At 55.1% G+C, this 20,871-nt stretch overlaps 2 protein-coding genes across 6 annotated transcripts in view; both read right to left on the bottom strand.

Annotated features, from left to right (window-relative positions):
* TTYH2 (tweety family member 2) overlaps nucleotides 1-11,399 on the bottom strand; it is a 51,285-nt gene extending 39,886 nt beyond the window's left edge. For 2 of the 3 annotated variants that reach the window (XM_039476330.2, XM_039476331.2), the window contains exons 1-2: nucleotides 11,205-11,399; nucleotides 2,106-2,278 (exon numbers count right to left, since the gene is read on the bottom strand). In XM_039476330.2, coding sequence (XP_039332264.2) covers nucleotides 2,106-2,278; nucleotides 11,205-11,333 — 302 coding nt within the window. In that variant the 5' untranslated portion in view covers nucleotides 11,334-11,399. The remainder of the gene's footprint in view (nucleotides 1-2,105; nucleotides 2,279-11,204) is intronic. The other variant, XM_074388919.1, reaches the window with a different exon arrangement.
* Nucleotides 11,400-14,725: 3,326 nt separating this feature from the next.
* Nucleotides 14,726-20,360, bottom strand: RPL38 (ribosomal protein L38). 3 transcript variants are annotated; one of them, XM_010342472.2, is made up of 5 exons: nucleotides 20,256-20,360; nucleotides 20,043-20,083; nucleotides 19,803-19,863; nucleotides 15,270-15,392; nucleotides 14,726-14,802 (listed from the first exon to the last, which is right to left on the bottom strand). In XM_010342472.2, exons 2-5 carry the CDS (start codon nucleotides 20,043-20,045, stop codon nucleotides 14,777-14,779), a joined length of 213 nt encoding a protein of 70 aa, XP_010340774.1. In that variant the 5' UTR covers nucleotides 20,046-20,083; nucleotides 20,256-20,360; the 3' UTR covers nucleotides 14,726-14,776. The 3 variants fall into 3 exon arrangements, with proteins under 3 accessions (XP_010340774.1, XP_074245019.1, XP_010340775.1); XM_074388918.1 differs by having other exon boundaries at nucleotides 20,211-20,344; XM_010342473.3 differs by having other exon boundaries at nucleotides 20,231-20,343.
* Between the last annotated feature and the right edge of the window lie 511 nt (nucleotides 20,361-20,871).

Genomic DNA, 20,871 nt, shown 5'->3' with positions numbered 1-20,871 from the left:
GCTGCTGGCTTCTCCAGATGTCCCCTGGGTCCCACCCCTCCCCATGTGCCCTGCACTGCCGCACAGTCTCAGCAGGAGGGTTTTGTTTTTGAGATGGAGTCTTACTCTTGCCACCCAGACTGGAATGCAGTGGCACTGTCTCAGCTCACTTCAACCTCCACCTCCCAGGTTCAAGCAATTCTCCTGGCTCTGCTTCCCAAGTAGTAGCTGGGATTCCAGGCACGCTCCACCTGCAAGTTTGGGGCCTTGCAGCCGTTAGACAAATTGGCCCCCCTAATTTTTGTATTTTTAGTAGAGATGGGGTTTCAGGCGGCGTCTCTGTTGGCCAGGCGGCTCTTGAGCTCCTGAGGTCACGTGATCCTCCTGCTTCGGCCTCCCAAAGTGCTGGGATTACAGGTGTGAGCCACTGTGCCCGGCCGTGCAGGAGGATTTTTAACACCACAGTCGCTTCTCAAAGCTCTTCCATTCTACTGAGAAGCGCACTCGCCTGTGACCTCTGACCTGTCCAGAACTCTGTCCTCTGAGTCTCTTATTTCAGCCCTGGCCGCATGTCACAGCAGCCTTGGTCCTCTTCCCTGTGTTCAGAGCTTTGTCAGCCCCACAGAGCTGCTTTAGCGTCTTGCCTGTGTTTTGGGTGTGTGAGTGAGCCTCACACTACACGCAGGATGAAATCAAGAGCATCTTCTAACAGAGGAGAAAACTGCAGGGGTAAGGTGAGCTGCCTGGGGATAAGAACCCAGGAATCCTCAGCCCTAGGCTCACCAGGACCTGCCTGGCTGCCAGCCTGCTGCCAGGTAGTGAGAGACTCTACTCTCTGGGGTGACCACACCCCAGAAGTGTCTCTGCATGGACACCAGAGGCTTTTGGAAAAGCCTCTATAGATTTAAAAACAAGAAAAAATGCAACAACTCCTGAAAACAGCCAGCATGCATGTGGACACTGGCTGGGGTGGGGTGGCCAGGCAGTGTCGGGGGCTGGGTACAGACTCCTGCACGCGAGTTAGGAAACCTCACTTCAAGGCCCAGCATGAGGCCGGGTGCGGTGGCTCACACCTGTAATCCTAGCACTTTGGGAGGCCGAGGTGGGTGGATCACCTAAGGTCAGGAGTTCAAGACCAGCCTGGCCTTCATGGTGAAACCCCATCTTTAAAAAAAAAAAAAAAAAAAAAAAAAAAAGGCCCAGCACTGTCGCTCATGCCTGTAATCCCAGTCCTCTGAGAGGCTGAGGTGGGAGAATCACCTGAGGCCAGAAATTCAAGACCAGCCTGAGTAACATGGTCTCAACCCGTGTGGTGGCTCATGCCTGTAATCCCAGCACTTTGGGAAAAGGTTGAGGCAGGTGAATCACTTGAGTTCAGGAGTTTGAGATCAGCCTGGGCAACATGATGAAACCCTGTCTCTACAAAAAGAAAAAAAAAAAAGCCAGGCATGGTGGTGTGCACCTATAGTCCCAGCTACTTGGGAGGCCGAAGTAGGAGGATTGCTTGCACCGGGGAGTTTGAGGCTGCAGTGAGCTGTGATCGAACCACTGCACTCTAGCCCTGGGTGACAGGGTGAGACCCCATCTTGAAAGAAAAAAGAGAGATAATGAGAGAGAAAGATATAGAGAGAAAGAGAGAGAAAAGGGAATGAATTTCTCAGTTCCTCATCCAAAGCAAAGAAGACCTGGCTAATGGAACTAAAAGCTACTGATCTCACAAGAAGGTGGAATTGATTTGTGCTGGAGTCAAACTTTCTTCTGACCTCACAGACCCAGAGCAGCAGCTGGGAGGGGACAGGGACACAGACTGGAGGTGAGACTCCCAGTGTCGGTGTGGGAATGCTGCCTGCTATACTCAGGGAGCAGCCTGCACGGCTGCTGGGCACAAGACAAACCCATATTGGGGGAGGGGTTGGGGGGGCCACTTGGGAGACCTGTCTGGAGACCCCATCACCATTCCAGGCATCTGACTGCTCATGCTTGGTAAGAAAAGGGACAATACTCATTTGGGGACGAGCTTCTCCATCAAGGTAGCCACAGCTCGGTCAGGAGGACATGGCCAGACAGTCCCTGGCCCCTTGCAGAGTGAGCTGCACCCCCCAGGCCCAGCGCCCAGGGCCACTCACCAGCAGACGAGCCCGGCCGCCACGGCCGTCCAGGTGATGCAGCAGGACTGGCGATGCTTAGTCTGCGCCGCCTCTTCCTGTCTGCAGCAGCACACGCAGGCCAAGTAAGTCGCGAGGAAGACAAGGTTCAGGCCCAGGCAGATGGCGGCCACTAGCGCCAGGAACAGCAGTGACTGGAAGAGAGCGGAGGCCTGTGGTCACTCTTCCTCCCGTAGTGCAGGGCTTGGAAAGTACCCTGCCCTTGGTCCCTGAGTGCCCCCGCAGCCTGGGCTGCGGATAGGACCAGGACCAAGCTGTGCCTCTCACCCATCCTTCCAGGCTCCTCCTATGGTTCAAGCTCCTACTCTGCAAACAGAGGGCCCAGCACAGAGGCACTTGGGTGGGAATGATGGAGCCTGGCGGGCACGAGGCCAGGTGGTGAGCTTGGTGCTCAGTGAGGGAGGCGTGCCGGCACTGGTCCTGGTTTCTGGTTCAGACCCTGGACGAAGATATGGACCAGGCCCTGCTGAGGAACAGTGTGAGCCACACAGGAGACAAGGCAGGAATCCCTGGCCGGCAGGGAGGGCTGTGGGTGGCGACCTCCATGGCTGAGGGTGATAGGCAAGCAGAGAGACCCCATCCAGGACCAGAGCATCTGGAGGCCTCAGGCACTGAGTGCCACTGAGACAGCGTCCCGGAAGACAGCCCTGTGCACCTGCTGCCTGTTCCACACAAGGACCCCACTGTCCCAGTCACGTTCTTTACCTAGAATGTGAAGAGCTTGTTATAAGCGTTGGGGTCCATCCTGAGACTCAAGAAGCCAGCTCCATACCGGGGGAATCATGAGGGGGCCGGAGAGTCAGGATATGCAACTGTGGAGTCCCTTCCACTGCACCCCAGCAGGGACAGCTGAACCTTCAGTGCCCGCGGCAGCAGCAAAGCCAGAATCCCGAGAGGGCTGGGGGGACCTGAGGCCTGCCTAGCACCTCGGGGTCCTGCAAAGGGAGCCACAGTCTGTCAGGAGGCATGGTACCACTCTCTGCCCACTCATCTCTTGATTTTACCAGATGGGCACCAGATGGCATCGGGGTTGGTGGCTGCCAGCCAGGGCTGAACCTGGCTCTAAGTCAGGTTCCTGAGCTGACAGCCACCCCTGCCTTCCATGTACCCCTGATAGGGGTTCCTGGTCCTGAATCCCTAGTGCCCCAGGGGGGCTGCCGGGGAAAGCCTGTTTCAGGGAGCCCTATGCAGGGGGTGGCAATTGGCAGGAAGGGGTGACTCTGGGACCCTGCGGCCTAAGGGGGAGACGAGACCTGTGCAGGGACAGAGGCATACACCTAGACAGCCCTGACAAACCAAGGTGGGCTCTGCAGCCCGGGGTCTCGCGGCCGTTTTCTAGGGGGATGGACCCCTGGTGGAGGCCGCCCTGCTAGCCAGGTGAGACAAAGGCAGGCCTTCGTGCCCTGGATGTGTGCTGCTCTGCTGGTCACTCTTGGCCGACAGACTTCTCAGCTGAAGTGGGGGCAGCCCAGAAAAAGGCAGAAGAGATGGCTCACTTGGAAGGGGAACAGATGGATTCGACTTAAAATGTGGCTTTCTGCCAGGTGCGGTGGCTCACGTCTATAATCCCAGCACTTTGGGAGGCCAAGGCAGGAGGATCGCTTGAGCCCAGGAGTTCAGGACCAGTCTGGGCAATATAGGGAGACACTACAAAAAAATAAAAAATAAAAAATGAGCTGGGCACAGTGGCATGTATCTATAGTCTCAGCTACTCTGTAGGCTGAGGTGGGAAGATCGCTTGAGCCTGGGAGGTTGAGGCTGCAGTGAACCATGATCATGTCCCTGCACTCCAGCTTAGGTAACAGAAGGAGACCCTGTCTCAAAAAAAAAAAAAAAAAATGTGGCAGCTGGGAAGCTAGGGCCCAGAAGATCTGGGCACCTCCCTCTTCCAAAGACCTCACAGTGTGGCAAGGGGTGGGGGCTGGGGCGCTAGGGCTCTCCCTGCCTGGACTACTCATTAGCATGACCTGTCCCCGGGACTGACCCCAGCAAGCCCAGGGGTAGAAAAGCCAGTGGACAGTCACTGCCCCCTTCTGGTCCTCAGTCCATGCCCTGTCACGAGAGGGCCCTGCAGCCCAGGCCGAGGTAGAGGAGGCTGGACAGATGGGAGCTGAGTGCCTCTTCCTCAAAGTGAAGTTCACCACCCTGTGACCTGTGGCCCTGATATCTGGGAGCTTGTTAGAGGTGCAGAATCTCAAGCCCCACCCTGGAGCCAGTGAATCAGACTGGCCTCTAGAGATGACCCCAGGCAGCGTATATTCCATTAAAGTCTGGGAAGTGCTGGATTAGTGTCAACAGAAGTTCTCAAACTTTTTCCAGTAGCTTAACTTCTTCAAACTGACTTTTTAGCAGAGCCCTGAAACACAGAGCCCGATCTGAGTGAGGAGAGGCTGGAAATGCCATGCTTCGTCCTGGCCACCCCTTGGCAGCCCCTGAGGCCCCTCTGCTAAAGCCCAGGGATCTTCCTAACCATTTGCAAGCCAGCGAGGCATGGTGGCATGCACTTATAATCCCAGCTACTGGGGAGGCTGAGATGGGAGGATCACTTGAGCCCAGGAGTTTGAGTCTAGCCTGGGCTGGGCAACATAGTGAGATCCTATCTCTTAAAAAAAAAAAAAGAAAGAAAGAAACCCCCAAAAACCAATTTGCAAACCACTGTGCAACATGCGTACTATGACCCAGCAACTCTGCTTTACAGAAAGGAGGCTTGTGTCCCTCAGAAGATACACAAATGTTGGTCATGCTGGTCTTGATCTCCTAACCTCAGGTGGTCTACCCACGTGCTGGGATTACAGGTGTGAGCTACCTTGCCTGGCCGTTATTCCTAATGGCTCATGCCTGTAATCCTAGCACGTTGGGAGGCCGAGGTGGGTAAACCAGCTGAGGTTAGGAGTTCAAGACCAGCCTAACGTGGAGAAACCCCGTCTCTACTAAAAATACAAAAAATTAGCTGGGTGTGGTGGCGAATGCCTGTAATTTCAGCTACTTGGAAGGCTGAGGAAGGAGAATCACTTGAACTTGGGAGACAGAGGTTGCAGTGAGCTGAGATCTCACCATAGCACTCCAGCCTAGACAACAGGCACAAAACTCCATCTCAAAAAAAAAAAAAAAAAAAAAAAAAAAGTTCACAGCAGCTTCACACAGCAGTAAGTCAAATACTCAGAAAGACACAACGTCCACCAGTAACAGAATAGATATAGAACATGTATTACAGTCTTAGAATACTACACAGCCATGGAAAGGGAACTGCACCACATATGACAACATTTCTGGGACGAATTTCCCAGAAGTCAGGGAGAGGATGAAAGCCAGACACGAAGCAGCAGAGAATGCGTTAACTTATATGAAGTTCAAAGTCAGAGACACTCATAAATAGCCAGAGAAATATGAATCATTGAATCATGGCTACCTTTGGGAGGGTGCTGACCTCACGGGGGCATGAAGGAGGCTTCTTGGGGGTCAGGAGTATAATTTGATCGGGATGGTGCTGCTCATACACACACACACACACACACACACACACACACACACACCATGCACATGCTTGTGGGTATAAATTCATTGAGCTGCACACTTAAGATGACACTCTTTTCTATAAGTTATTCCTTTTTTTTTTGAGTCAGAGTCTTGCTCTGTTGCCCAGGCTGGAGTGCAATGGCTTGATTCTGGCTCACTGCAACCTTTGCCTCCCAGGTTCAAGTGATTCTCGTGCCTCACCCTCCCAAGTATCTGGGATTACAGTGCACACCACCATGCCCAGCTAATGTTTTTGGACTTTTGGTAAACACTGGGTTTCACCATGTTGACCAGGCTGATCTCAAACTCCTGAACTCAAAGGATCCACCTGCCTCAGCCTCCCAAAGTGCTGGGATTACAGGTGTGAACCCCTGCACCTGGCCAAGTTATTCCCAATGACAAAAAAAAAAAAAGTAAGGGAGCCCCATTCCTAAATACAAGCCTCCTGTGTAGCCTGGAGCCCAGCTACCCTTCAAGTTTGCCTCCTGAACAGTCCCACTGCCATTTTATCCCCAGTGGAAAAAGCCCCTGAATCTACCAATGTCCCCACTCAGCAAGGAAGGATCGTCCGAGAAGGATCAGGCTGTGGGTGATGCAGCCGCTCCCTCGTTAGCCTCCTCCAGCCTCCCGATCTCCCCCTTCGGCAGGCGCTGGGCGTCTGTGGCCTGGGGCCTCGCCAAGCTGGGCAGCTGGCCTCAATTAGGATACTGATAACGCTCTCCAGCCCCTGCGAAAGTGAGGCAGGCCTGCGAAACCAAAACTTGGAAGCCTTCTTTTTTCTTTTTTAATACAGACAGGCTCTCACTATGTTGGCCAGGCTGGTCTCCAACTCCTGGGCTCAAGTGAGCCTCCTTCCTTGGCCTCCCGAAGTGCTAGGATTACAGGCGTGAGCCATCCTGCCCAGCCTTTGGAAGCCTTTTGTTAGGGGGTTACTTCCCAAACCCTCCCGAGCCCTCCTGGGTACTGGGAGCAAACTGGGCGTGGTGGGTGGGACAGGGACAGAGGGTGTACGGGGAAAAGGAGGTGGGAAGAGGAAAGAAGAGGTAAGGAGGGCCGGGGAGGAGGAAGGAGGAGGAAAAAGAGCAGGAAGGAGCCCCTGACAGCAGCACCAGCTCCCAGGGCCAGCTTGGTGTCACCTGCTGCTCTCTAATGGGCAATTATTTTCTTGTTCCTAATTAACACTGCATGCTCCTTAGTGCATGGAGGGAGGGGCGGAAAGGAAGAGGCAGCCAAGAGCTGGCCTCCAGGCCCGCCTGCTCAGACGGACAGAGGTTGGCCAAGACAATTTCCCACGCCACCCACGCCTCCCACTGTGCACTGCAGCCACCCCGACATCCCACAGCAACACCAGGCCCCCAGCTCCCACAGTGTGCCCAGACTGCCTCTTTCCTCATCAAAGGGACTTCAATTATTTCTGGTTTCTCACTGTGTCAAGAAAAACCCAGAGTGGGGAGCACAAAGCTGGGACCCAAGCTGGGGGCAGCAGTGACCACGGCAGCTGGACCCAAGAGGCTTCTGCACTGGGTGGGGGAGGGGGGCAACAGCCTTGCCCCCCAGGGGAGATGGAGAGAGGTGAGCCGGTCTCAGGGTGAGGCTGGGAGAGGAAAACCAGGGGCACCTACAGGGAGAGACTTCCCCCAGGCCCACTGAGAAAGGCTAAGCCCTTGCCCAGGCTCGGCGTGACTGTCTGATGACTGTGACTCAATTTCACACTGGATGAATGGGGCTTCCCCATCCCAACCTCGGCTCTTCTCAGATCTTGGCTGGGATGGGCTTGCTGCCTGGTCCTTCCTCCTCAGACCTGCCCCCAGGTCAGCGGCAGGCAGTCCTGCAGCTCTCTGTCCAGTCCCACTCTCTGTCCTCCGCTTTGTACCCTGCAGAGTGTGTGAAGCGAACCACCCCAAGAGAACACATGGAAATACATGCCTAAATACAAAAAGTAAAAAACATCTTCTCTGCCTCCTAACAGTGTCCCGAAAGAGCGTCTGGCCAGCGGATCCCAGGAAGGGAAGCCGGAACCGGAAGCACACAGGTGGCCCTGCCTATTGACAGCAGCAACAACTAACACTTGCGCAGTCTTTGGGAGCTTACTAAGTTCCGGGCACTTAGCTCACCAGTGTCTGGCCTCCCTGTGGGGCTGGCTGGATGGTGATCGTGGCGCTCACACCCAGGCAAGGACACCGAAGTGCCTTGTTTATTTGCTGAGAGACACTGCTGGATTCAGTGCCAGGTGCCCGTTCCCTTGTCCCCAACACTGCCCAGTGGACACCTGGCCGGCTGCGGTCTTCTTCCCAAGCAGTGACTGACAGTTTCCAGTGTGCCAGGCGCTGGTCACAGGCTTCAGAATCCACAAACTCATCAGTCTTTTTACCGTATCTTTGGAGTAAGAATCGTCTTCAAATCCAATCCTCCTCACCAAGGGTGAGAAGACTCGGACTGCAGGTCTAGGCTGATTTCCTTCCAGACACACAGACACACCTGGCAGCCTGGAGCTGGGTGCCCGCCAGGGCCAGGGTGCCCTCCTCCACAGCCCTGGCTTGGTACTAACCTCACATGCCTCTGCTGACTGGAGGGCAGCCTCCCTACAAGGCTGGTGACGCAGGCCAAGTGACCTTTGTGAGGACTCAGGCTCAAGTTCACCAGGGCGAGGGGGCCAAGGATCAAATATCAGGAGGACTGGGGGCTTCCACTGCTCCCAAAGGCCCCAGAGAGTGAGACCCCCTACTTCCTCAGGAAGGTTCTGGAACACTGAGTTTGCTCAGGAAATCCCAGCTCACCAGGTGATCTGCTCTTCACCATCTCTGCACTCCAAGACCCTCCTTGCCTTTGAGATTCCATGTACCACCCACATCCCCGGAGGCCAGCACCCACCTGTTCCCATCCTCGCTTAGCCTTTGATGCACGCTCCCCCCACCACACACACACACACACTGTGCCACCAGCCAGCACTGTGCCTTTGAACATGTGGGGCGTGAGCTGACGCCCTCTCTCCAGCTGTTTTGTTCAGTCTCCCCTGATCAGTCTGCAGAAGAGAGCTCCTTCCTCTCGGTCTCACTACGGGGTACTGTCCTGAGACCCACTGCTGAACCTCACAGCCACTCCTTTGAAAGATCTGTGTCACTGAGTCCTGTTATGTACTAGGCATATGTGGAATATCTCATCAATTTCTTGCAGATGAAGGGAGCAAGGCTCAGTGAGGGTAAGACACCTACCCATGGTCACACATGGAAAGAACTGGAAATCTACCCCAGTCAACTGGAAGGCTGAGCCCCCACCTCAAACTGTGTGGTGGCTGCCACAGCACTGAGTCCAGAGTCCAGCGTCCAGCCCCAGAGAATCCTCAGCAACTTCTCCTGAAGACTCACTGCCTTGGTTATCACAGTCACCTCACGGCTGGCATGGCACTCTCCCCAGTCAAGCTTGCTGAGGACTGGGATGACTGATGGTCTGCCTGACTGTCAGTGACTGGTGCTCAGGGGGAAAGAAGATGTCCAGGAGAGACCTGTGGTCACAACAGGGGAACTTACCAAAATAGGAGCCGCCTTAAATAACACCCCGAGCCAGACTTCCCATCCTGGCCCGCCATGCTCATCTACTCAGCGATCTGGGTGGTGGGGAGGGGCAAGCGGGACCATGAGCTGGTGGGCAGGGCCGATTTCAGCTGCTCAGGAGCAGTGGCCGATGGGAAGGGGACACCCTCTGGAACCATTTGACGCCCAGCACAAAGTGAGCCAGGGCCAGAATCCTGGGACGAGGGGGCAGGGGCTACAAGTGGGTTCCTCTGGCTCAGTGGACACCTGTCTGTGGAACTGAGGGGGCTGTGGGCAGACCCAGGCTCCACCAGCCACAGCTGCTGGGCAGATAGGAGCTGTCTCTGGAGCCAGCAGGGTGAGGGAGTCCCTTACCATCCCTACCCCTACCTGGGGGTCTTGTTGACACAATGAGAAGTTTAAATTTCCTCCAGTGGAGAGGAGAAAGCTATGGCTGGAGACACCGGGTGTGGGATCAGGGACACAGGGTTTGGGATGGGGACACACACACACACACACTCACTCACTCACATGCACACACACAGCTGTCTCTGAAATCATATCCGCCTCTTTTCATGCATTCTCTGGGAGAGGAAGATTCCCTGGAGCTATCCGCCGGCAGCCACATTCTCAGGGAACACAGACTCCCACAGGCTGGGCTCTGGGGGAGGGAGGGGCAGAGACAGATTTGGAGAGAGGGGCGATTGTGCCCACTGAACCCTAGGAAGGGGTCCTGATGCTCCCCTGCCTCTGGTAGAGCAGGCAGCCTCTGCCTGGGCCTGATGGCAGCTGGGTCACCAGGGGTTATTATTAGACTCCCTGTCACTGGCGCTTGGGCACCTCACACTCAGCTAGATCAGGAGTCCCTCCAAGAGGCCCAGCTTTGCCCTGACCTGCCCCGTATCTGGGGAACTTGACACAGGGAGAGGCTGCCGGGGGTCAAAGTCCTGAGATGGGTGCCTGGCTCTGAGGAAATGGACCCCATCCTGGGCCCGGGCCCCAGAATCTTTGACCCAACATTGGGAACTGATACAGGTGGGCTCCCAGGACCAGACCTGAGTCGGGCTGGGAGATTCTGCAGCTTTGTCTGGGCAGGGGGGTCTGGGGAGCCCTGGCCCTGTAAGTGGGGTGCAGAATCCCGCGAAGGGGAGGGTCAGCAGACTAGGGAAAGGGCGGGGAAGCCGGGAGTGACTCCCCTAGGCCAGAAATTCAGGGCTTAGAAGGTGTGGGGTGGGGAGAGGGGTGCGGGGGAACAGGAATGGGCCAGCCCAGGACCAGAGGACAGAGGAGAGGCAGGCAGTGAACACAAGGGGGACCTCTGGGCAACAGTGAGATGAGCTGACCGAGGCCGCCTTCCTTCCCTGAACAAGCACAAGCAGCTGTGGGTTCTCTGCGCTTGAGGGGAAATCACCCACGCCGCCTCCCCCAACCCTGCAGCCTTCCGGCAGGGGCTCAGGCAGAGGTCTTGGCAGGGACTCCCACCCTGCAGGCCGGGGCTGGGGAGGAGGGGTGCTAAGAGACCGACTCGGGAGACGCTACTCAGTTTCTGCCAAACTTTCCCAGGCCATTCAGCTTCGGAAAGAGAGCGCCCCATCTTGGAATCTCAGAAAGTCGAAAATGCCAGGGCTGCCCTCAGCATCCCCGCATCTCGCGCGCCAGAATTACCCCGACACGAAGGCCCCTACCCTCACCCTGCCCTTACCCCACTCCAGCTCGACGCTCAGCCCCTTCCCCCGCAGGCGGTCCCGCGCCCTTCCTCCCCGTCCCCACTCCCGCTTCACTCCGATCTCTTCAGTTTTCCCGGCCCCCAGGTTCCCAGACCCGAGGGGCCGCGGGCCACGGGCCACGGGTCTGGGAGGGTGGAGGAGAAGGGGAGAGGGGAGACGGGAAAGGGCTGCGCGGGGAGACAAGGGGTCTGAGAGGCACGTGGGCAAGTGCAGGTTCTCGAGGGGAGAGGGGCTAGTGCGTGGACTTGGGGCGCGCGTGGCCGGGGTCTGGGACGGCGCGAACTCACCTCCTGGTAACTCTCGTCGCCGGGGCTGAAGGTGCTGTCCACGGGCTGCAGGCGCAGGCCCAGGTGCGGGACGCTGTGCAGCCACACGACCCACCAGGGAGCGATGTACTCCACGCGCGCCGCCTGCATGGCTCGGCCCAAGTGCGACCCACACGCTGAGCTGCAGCTGCGCTCGCCTCCCGGCCCGGGCCCCGAGCCCGCCCCGCCCCCGGCCCCGCCCCCCCCCCGAGCGCGCGCTCGCCCCGCCCCGCCCCGCCGCGATCCCGGCCCAGTCCCAGTTCTGGGCGCGCAGCTCCTGCAGCCAACAGCCCCTTTCTGGGCGGGGACCTGTCCTGGCTGGAGGGGAGGAAGAGGTGGGAGGGAAGTGAAAAAAGCTCCCAGAAGTCTCTAAATCAGTCTCGAGGTCCCCGGACTGCTTGTTATTTATGATCAGATCAAGGGTATAGGAGGCAGTGGGGGCAGCCAGCAGTCATAGTCAGAGAGGGGAGGCTGCCCGTCCCAAGCGCTTGTCACAGGGCAAGTAACCGACAGACCGGGAACGGACGGGGGCAGTCTTCAGCCTCTCGGTCACTCACTCCAAATTCACTCTCAGTCATTTTTTGGCCATCTATTGTGCGAGCCCTGTGGACCCAAAGAGAAATAAGCAGTCCCTGCTCTCCGGAGCTCCCGGTGCATCTGCCCCAACGACTCACCGAAGCCGCCTGCAGGGCGCCTGAGTGAGGACGAGGTGTCCTAGGGACTGAGAAAAATTGCTTGATTCTTCCTGGCAAGCGGGACACAGTGGGCTTCCTGGAGGAGGGGGCCTTCGAGCCGTGTAGAGGGGAAGGTAGGAGAGCGATGGGAGCGCCCGGAAGGGACGAGCCTTTGGGGAGACTGAAGCCCATACATTTATTGAGCACCTACTAAGTGCCAGGCGCCGTTACATCGGTGATGTGGCAAAAGCGTACAAAAACCCTCACCCCGAGTGCAGGCACTGCAGAGGGCGGTGACTCAGTACCCGAGAAGACGCCGAACACAGGCCAGGAGGGGCTCTGGAGAAAAGCAAAGTGGGGGCAGGGTGGCCCATCGGGGAAGCCCCGTGCCCCTGGGACCTCAGTACTTGCACACAGGCAGAGGCCCCCACCGGTCCTGCAACCGCAAACTGCTTGGCATGACCGTCAGCGGAGGGAGGAGCCACGCTGGGCAGGCAGCCTGAGGGGTGCAGTGACCGCAGCAGAGGCTGCGGGGAGAAAGGAGGCCGGGAGGCCGGGGGCGGGGTTCCTAGGGTTCTGGCTGAAGGGACCCGGCGGCTGCGGGGGGTGGAGGTGGGGAGGGAGGGGGCTCGGAAACTCTCACAAACACACAAGGCTGCTGGGGGTGGGGCCCCTCCTCGTGATCCCACAGTCCTGGGGCCCTGCTGCCATGTCATCTGCAGCAGCCCAAGGCTGAGGGGCTCCGGAGGCCAGGAACACCCTTTCTTCTCTCATCAGGCCATCTTTCTCCAGCTCAACAAATTTTCTTGAACACATTCTCTGCTCTAGGGGATAGAAAACACCAGTGTCCACCCCACGTGGTGTCTACAGCCTAGTAGGCGAGGTGAGGCGGACTTGCATCTTGCAGCAATTGCAGGCCCTGTGAAATGCCAGTGAACTAAGGGGTACTGGGGGAGGCTCTGTGCAGGGCGAACAGGACCCTGTGAGATCAGGGACTAGGTGGAAGGAGAACAAGTTCCAGAACGGGAGAGGGGAGCTGGACAACTGCAGGCGCCAGGTGACCGGCGTGGAGGGTGTGGCAGGAAAGGAACTTCTTTGGGTGAAAACCTTAAGATCTTGCTCTCTCATCCGTCTCTGCAGTTGCGGGAAAACGGACTCTTCGGGCAGGGGTCTGGTAGTGGCCTTTATTTCCCCAGCCCTCAGAGACCCCCAAGTGGAAGAGCCTGCTTCCTGGGCAGTGGGTGGTCACCGAGGACTCTGAACCTGGTGCAGGGGAGCCCGAGAAGGCTGGAGGCCTGCATGTGGCACTGGAAGAAGCAAACTGCAGAGGCTGTCCCTCAGGGCCATCCCGACATCCAGAGGAATGCAGCCTGGATCTTCCAAACCTGCTGAGCCCACCTGCACCCAGACAGCGACCATTCATTCCAGCTGCTTCCCTGGCCTGCTGACCTAGAGGTGTCAAAAAGGGGAAGCAGTACGTGAAGAGACCTCCCAGGGACTCCACCTTCACCTGGTGTGCAACCCTTAGCGGCTCACTGAAGCCCCGCACGGCTGTGGCCCGCCCGAGAGCTTGGAAACACATCTATGCCCCAGACCACCGCAACTGCCGTCTCTACCCAGCCCCGGCCACCACAGTGAACTGCCTCAGTGCCCCTGGTGACCGAGTCACAAGCCAGGGCTGGGAGGCCCCGCATGAAAGACGGCCTTCTCTAGACAAGGCCGGACACACCCCTGCAGGGCCCGTCTCCTAGGAGCTGGGATCAATCTCTGGACCATGTGCTGGGAACAAACAAAACCCGTGTGGTAAACACTTGCTCTTCCTTGGGAATCCGAGATGTTTACAGAACGGGGGAGGCTGAGGCTGCCCGCAGCGCCGCACCTGGGCCTGAGGGCCGGCCTACCCAGTCTCCGGGAGGAACCACCACCACCTCACAATCCTTGCACAATATGCAAAGGCCGACGCTCGCACCTCACATCCTGAGCATGTGTAAATGCCTCACACAACACCAAGCACACCGCGCAGCACACTTTTAAAACAGATTTTAAAAAACCTCAGGCCGCGACAGATTTGATGTCATTTCTAGCAGGGTGGTTCACTGCAGCACAGCACCACCTGGTGGCTGCCCCAACCCGCGCCGTCTCCTCACTCCATCCCAGAACCCTTACAGCAAGTCCAAGAAAGAGGTGTTAATATGGCTATTTTCCAACTGAGGAAACAGGCAGAAGTGAAGTCATTTCTCCAAGTCAGGCAAGTTAAGCTAGTGGCAGAGCCTGGTCCTTACTACACCCATTTTGGGACCTGTTTGAATGGCATGCCCCACTGCCCCCACAGCTGCCAGTATGTTTAATCCCAGGGGCTATTTCCATCGCGGCCTCCCTACGTCTCCTTATTTTCAAACTCGGGCTAAAAACAGATGGCCTCATTTACCCACTGAGATCATGTTAGGGATGCTCCAGGCATGGTGGCTCACACCTGTAACCCCAGCACTTTGGGAGGCCGAGGCAGGCAGTGAAACCCCAGGAATTCAAGACCAGCCTGGCCAACATGGCAAAACCCCACCTCTACTAAAAATACAAGAATTAGCCTCGCGTGGTGCCCTGTGCCTGTAATCCTGGCTACTTGGGCGGCTGAGGCTGTAGTGGACAGCGGCTGTATGTATCACTGCACTCCAGCCTGGGTGACAGAGTAAGGCCGTTTCAAAAAAAAAAAAAAAAAAAAAAAAAGATGACAGATGCAGGCAGGCGTTAACAGCACCCATGTCCTGTTCCCACCGGAAGCCATTACCAGGTAGCATTTTTTCCTTCCCCATCCTCAAAGAAAAAAGACACTTAGGATTTTTAGTATTTATTAAAATACAGGTCAAATCAGTGTGTTTTGGTTCATTTCAGTTCCTTCACTGCCAAACCTGGAGGGAAAGAGACAAAGGTAAGCCATCCGGAAGACACCCACCCAGAAGACACCTGAGTTGTTGCTGCCTGTCTAGACTCCGTACATAGGCTAAAGAGAGCACAGAAGGTTCAGAAATCAGATCCACCAGGGAGGTTTCGGTTAAAATATTAAAGACTTGGTCTCTCATATTCAATCAGTTCCCCTGTACAAAACAGGGATTATCAGTACTAGCATCAACCTTAATGGGTTGTGAACAGGACTAAGTGACCTCTAACCTCTCCTCTGGCTAAAGCAATCGTTTCTGGTGGTGCATATAATCTTAGAATCACAACTATTCCTCACACTCCCAACAGCAGGAGCGGACTCTTAAACCATCGAACAGGCTCTGAAATCTGGGAGGGATTCAAAACAAGATACAAGACGGCCACACAGAGCAGCCTTCCAACCCCCTCACCCACCAAAAGACACTTCAGGCTCACTCACCGGGGGGCAGGGACTGCTTCAGTTTCTCTGCCTTCTCCTTGTCTGTGATGACCAGGGTATAAAGGTATCTGCTGCATCGAACTTTAAACTTCACATTGTCCTTATTTTTCTTGATCTTGACGGCTACCAGAAACAGAATCAGGAATTAAACTATATCACAGAAAACAGACGTTACACAGTCCATGTGCTTTTATACTCAAGCAGTCAGCAGGTTCAAGTGACAATCAGCACCCACCTCCAGTACCAGCCCCTCTGCTGAAAAGAAAACACTGTTACCCGTTCATCCAGCTTCGAACCTTTATTTGGTACACTGAATACAACACTGCAGAACGGCCTCTATCAACCTTGTTACCTTTTCTCAAAGGGATGGCAGCAGCCATAGAGTAAGGAGACACCGTGCTGGGCAGAGCCTTTTCAGCACTCCACTCCTGGAGACCCACCATGTGAGGCGACATTCTGGGCCGGTCAGAGAGCGAGCTCTTCAGGATGCCTGAGCCACTGCACACAGCACGCACCAAGGCTCTTCCCCAAATTTATGTGCAATCTGTTTTCTGGGTTATTTCATGCTGCCAAATTCTATCTCAGGATCACAGCTCAGACAAGAAAAGGCTCTAAAATGCACCTCAAATTCAACTGTGCGGGGTTTGAAGCTGTGCACCAGTCTGGTCATGTACACATGTGAATGCATTTCCAGCTGGCTGCTGTTAAAACACTTCAGGACTAGTCTACCCACTTCATGTACTCGTCAAATGCCTTCTTCCAACCACTTTAAAAACTGCTCAGAGATTCCCAGGAATTCATTGTTATAAAAGCAATGTGCCAGTCAAGAAGCAGGTGGCTGAGGGCTGAACACAGGCCCTAACGCTTCAGTGCAAGCACCAACCAGGCGATCGCGCACTCACAGACCCCCAGTTATACTTTGCCAGTAACAGCTACAGGAATGGGACACATCACAGGAAGCAGGAGCACCGTGACGTGGAGCCTGCCCAAGGTACTGGCTGCCTGGGCTCCTTCTTAGTCATCCAAACCAATTTCAGTGCTGTAACATTGCCCCCAACAGCTGAACTAAGCTGACTATTTGCAAAGACATATGGAGCTTTTAAAAAAATGTTTAATAAGCCAGGCAGGTGGCTCACGCCATCCCAACACTTTGGGAAGCTGAGGCAGGCAGATCACCTGAGGTCAGGGGTTTGAGACCAGCCTGACTAACATGGTGAAACCCCATCCCTGCTAAAAATACAAAAATTAGTTGGCTGTGGTGGCAGGCATCTGTAATCTCAGCTACTTGGGAGACAGAGGCAGGAGAATCGCTTGAACCCAGGAGGCGGAGTTTGCAGTGATCCTGCCATTGCACTCCAGCCTGGGCGACAAGAGCAAAACTCCATCTCAAACAAACAAACAAACAAAAAAGTTTATTCAACAATGCCTCATGTGCAGCAATTCCACTTCTAGGAACCAAAAGCATACACAGAAGAAATATTTGCATTTTCAAATATTCAAAGCATTATTCACAATAGCTAAAATGCAGAGACAACCCAAAGTACATCAATAGATGAATAAAACAGTACGTGGCCTCCCCACCAATGAAAACTGGGCCTTCAAAACAAAATTCGAGTCTGGGTGGCTCACGAATGTAATCTCAGCACTCTGGGAGACCAAGGTGGGAGGACTGCTTGAGGCCAGGAGCTACAGACCAGCCAGGCCAATACAGTGAGATCCCGTCTCTAAAAAAAAAAACACACACCAAATTAGCCTGGCGTGATGGTGCATGCCTGTAGGCCCAGAGACTCTGGAGGCTAAGGCGAGAGGATCACTTGCGTCTGTCCAGGAGATCGAGGATGTAGTGAACCATGAGCACACTACTGCACTCCAGCCTGGGCAGGAGCGAGACCCTGTTTAAAAGGAGAAGTTCAGACACATGTTGAGGACATCTGAAGAGAAAGAAGCCAGTCACAAAACATCAAATACTCAACAGCAGATGCTACCTGTATGGGGTATCCAAAACAGTCACGTTCAGAGACAAATTGGAAGGTGGTTGCCAGGGAGGAAGAACAGGGAGCTGGTGTTTAACGGAGGAGTTTCTGTTTGGGAAGATAAAGTTCTGGAGTTGGGTGGTGGCGGTGGCAGCTGCCCAACCAAGGGAATTTACTGAATGCCACTCAAGTGTACACTTACAATGGTTAAGACAGTACTTACTTTTTTTTTTTTTTTTTGAGACAGGGTCTTGCTTTGTTGCCCAGCCTGGAGTGCAGTAGTAGCATAATCATTGCTCACTACAGCCTAGCGTAAACGGTAATTTTTGCGGTATGCCTATTACATAAACAGCTCACTTTATCCCCAAGAGTTTGTGACCCCTACCCTCAAAGCCACATCATCTAAAACCCAGGTCTCCAAACAATTTTTAACAGTCTTGCTCTGTCGCCCAAGCTGGAGTGCAGCAGTGCAATCTCGGCTTACTGCAACCTCTGCCTTCCAGGTTCAACTGATTCTCCCACCTCAGCCTCCTGAGTAGCTGGGACTACAGGAGTGCGCCACCATGCCCGGCTTTTTTATTTTTAGTAGAAATGGGGTTTTCCACGTCACCCAGGTTGGTCTCGAACTCCTGGGCTCAAATGATCTTCCCAGCTTTGGCCTCCCAAAGTGCTGGAATTCTAGGCATGATTCCACCACCCTTATAGGCCCGGACCACCACCTTTTTAAACACAAGCAAAGGATGGTGTCACATTTAACTTGCTGAGAAGGGTAGGTTACCTAGTGGTAAGAGCTGGGCTTGAACTGGGCAGTGACCCCATATGGTCTGAAGTGAAACTGACCTGATAACCTCCTCTCTTTATACAAAACTCCAGCAAACTGACACCATTCCTACCAGATGCTATTTATTGCCCCAGGTGGTCACCACCTCAAAGGTGACAGCCTGTTCTGTGTAATGCGGACACATATGACCCGCATCTCTGTCTCCCCCACTCACTGAAAGGCTCTCTCTGTACGCCACCATTTGGCACCACCGCTGTCACAGAGCATCAGAGATGGCTGGGGTCTCAGTGCACCTTAACATGCTGGTCTCATGTAATCCCACTTTCATGCACGACCTGATTCTCTCATGTAGCTGAAAAACGACTCTGGGTGAAACAACATAAATCAAGACCCATCTTGTATCAAACACAAGCCCCCAAATCTCCTTCAAGTACCACAAAGGAATAACACAAGTACCTCTCATGCTAGGCGTAAAAAATTAGGTAAGTGGGCAGCAGAGGTTGGCATCAATTCATGAAAAAACCTGTTTAAGGTTTTTCATTCACCTTCTCTGTATGTACAAGCTGGGAGACAGACCTATGACGGTCCAACTTCAGCTTTGCGACTTTACAATAGTGGGAACGCAATATGCATTCAGTAGAAACCCTGCTTCAGATTTTGATCTCGGCTAGGCGCAGTGGCTCATACCTGTAATCCCAGCACTTTGGGAGGCTAAGGCAGGTGGATCACCTGAGTCAGGAGTTTGAGACCAGCCTGGCCAACATGGTGAAACCCCACCTCTACTTAAAACACAAAAATGAGCCAGGTGTGGGGGCGCACGTCTGTAATCCCAGCTAATCTGAGGCAGGAGAATCGCTTGAACCTGGAAGGCGGTGGCTGCAGTGAGCCAAGATCCTGCCATTGCAATCCAGCCTGGGAAACAGAGCTAGGCTCCGTCTCAAAAAGAGAAAAAAAAAAAAAGAAGTCTTTGCTCTATTTCTGAGTGAGGGCTATACGGCATGATACCTTCTGACACCAAGCGGCAACCACGGGATCACCAGGTAAACGACTACACTGCACCGCGTGCCGCGCTCAATGCATTACATGCAAATATCCAGCTCTTTATCACCAAATGGGTTTTGTGTTAAGATTTTGCGGCCGGGTGCGGTGGCTCAAGCCTGTAATCCCAGCACTTTGGGAGGCCGAGGCGGGTGGATCATGAGGTCGAGAGATCGAGACCATCCTGGTCAACATGGTGAAACCCCGTCTCTACTAAAGATACAAAAAAATTAGCTGGGCATGGTGGCACGTGCCTGTAATCCCAGCTACTCAGGAGGCTGAGGCAGGAGAATTGCCTGAACCCAGGAGGCGGAGGTTGCGGTGAGCCGAGATCGCGCCATTGCACTCCAGCCTGGGTAACAAGAGCGAAACTCCGTCTCAAAAAAAAAAAAAAAAAAGATTTTGCACAACTGCAGAGAACCTACAGTCAGTGTTTATAACACGTGTGCTTTGAGACTTTCGTGCAGTGGAGATTCCGTTCCGAGAATTTACTGTATTATACAAAAGAAAACCGAACTCAGGGCAGCCTCTGCGACGCTCGCGACTCTAGAAGCTCCAGGGCCTCGCGTTCCCCAAACAAGTCTTTCTCCTGGGAAATACGGCGAAACCACTGCTCCTAGAGGGCCAGGCACACGCCCGGACGGCCTAACCCGCCTGCTGCCCGACATTCCGGGGAAGACGCTCCCGGAGCGGAGCCAGGGCAGGCAGAGCTCATCCTGAGCCTTCAGAGCATTCACTTACATTTGGCATCTTTTCGTCGGGCTGTGAGCAGAAAGTCCTTGATTTCCTCAATTTTCCGAGGCTGCAACACAAAGGAAGCGGGTCAACAGACTGCAAAAGACTCACGTTTTCCGGCGACGGTCCGGCCCGCCGGCTCCTCCCGGCCTCCGGAGATCCCTGGGAGGCTCCCTCGCTCTCGCCCTCGCCCCGGGAGCCCCACGAGCCCACCCCGGGAAGGCGCCAGGCAGGGGCCGTACTCACCATGGTGACGAGACGCGCTGGGAGCGGGCGCGCACCGGGACCTGCGGGAAACAGTCCTCGGCGTTAACAAGGCACCGGGGCGGGCAGCGAACCCCGCTTTCCCGCCCTCCCCCCAAATATCGGCCCCATCGCGCTCCCTTTCCCCTCCCCGACACCCTCCACGCGGACCTGGGGTCCCCAAACTTCACCTGGCCGTGGATGGCCCCGGATTACCTTCTCACCCGCGTACCACCCTACAGACGCTCGCAGCGAGCAACAACCCGGGAAGAGGACGAAAAAGAACGAGACTTCCGCTTCCGGGCAAGTAAACCCTCCTTCACAACGGAGGAAACTGGATACGGTGCCCGCCGAGGGTCAAGCAGCATTTAGGCGTTCGTCTTTCCAACGTCAGCAGCCCTGCCCCCTTGTGGTTGAGGTCAACAGTGCAGTTCCAAGAATGGAATGGACCGTCCTGCTGCCCTCCCTCCGTCTCTCTCCTCGCCATCCCTTCCTCCCACGACCCCCGGCTCTTCCCCATTCACCCGTTCCTGTCTTCCCCGGCAGCCTCCCAAACCCCAGCCTGGCTTCGCTAGATTTCAGCTCAGATTCAGTTTGAAGAGCTGACGCGCATTCTCCACGGCTTTCACTGGACCTGTGCGCGTGGCATCTGCACAGAGAGTTCTTCGCGGAATGGCAGGGACCCTCGTGTGCACCTGGTAGAACCTCTTCGTCTGGCGCCTCACGTGTTCTTCCTGTCTCCTTTTGGGGAACCGAACCTGTCGTGACCAGGGCCCTGGGCTCTTCTTTCCATAAAAGGGAGCGTGTCTGCCTGCTGCTTCCAATTCCTTTA

Source organism: Saimiri boliviensis, chromosome 17, assembly GCF_048565385.1.
Source record: "Saimiri boliviensis isolate mSaiBol1 chromosome 17, mSaiBol1.pri, whole genome shotgun sequence".
NCBI classification, from domain to species: Eukaryota; Metazoa; Chordata; class Mammalia; order Primates; family Cebidae; genus Saimiri; species Saimiri boliviensis.
The sequence above is the reverse complement of the archived record's forward strand: the minus strand, read 5'-3'. Positions and strand labels throughout refer to the sequence as shown.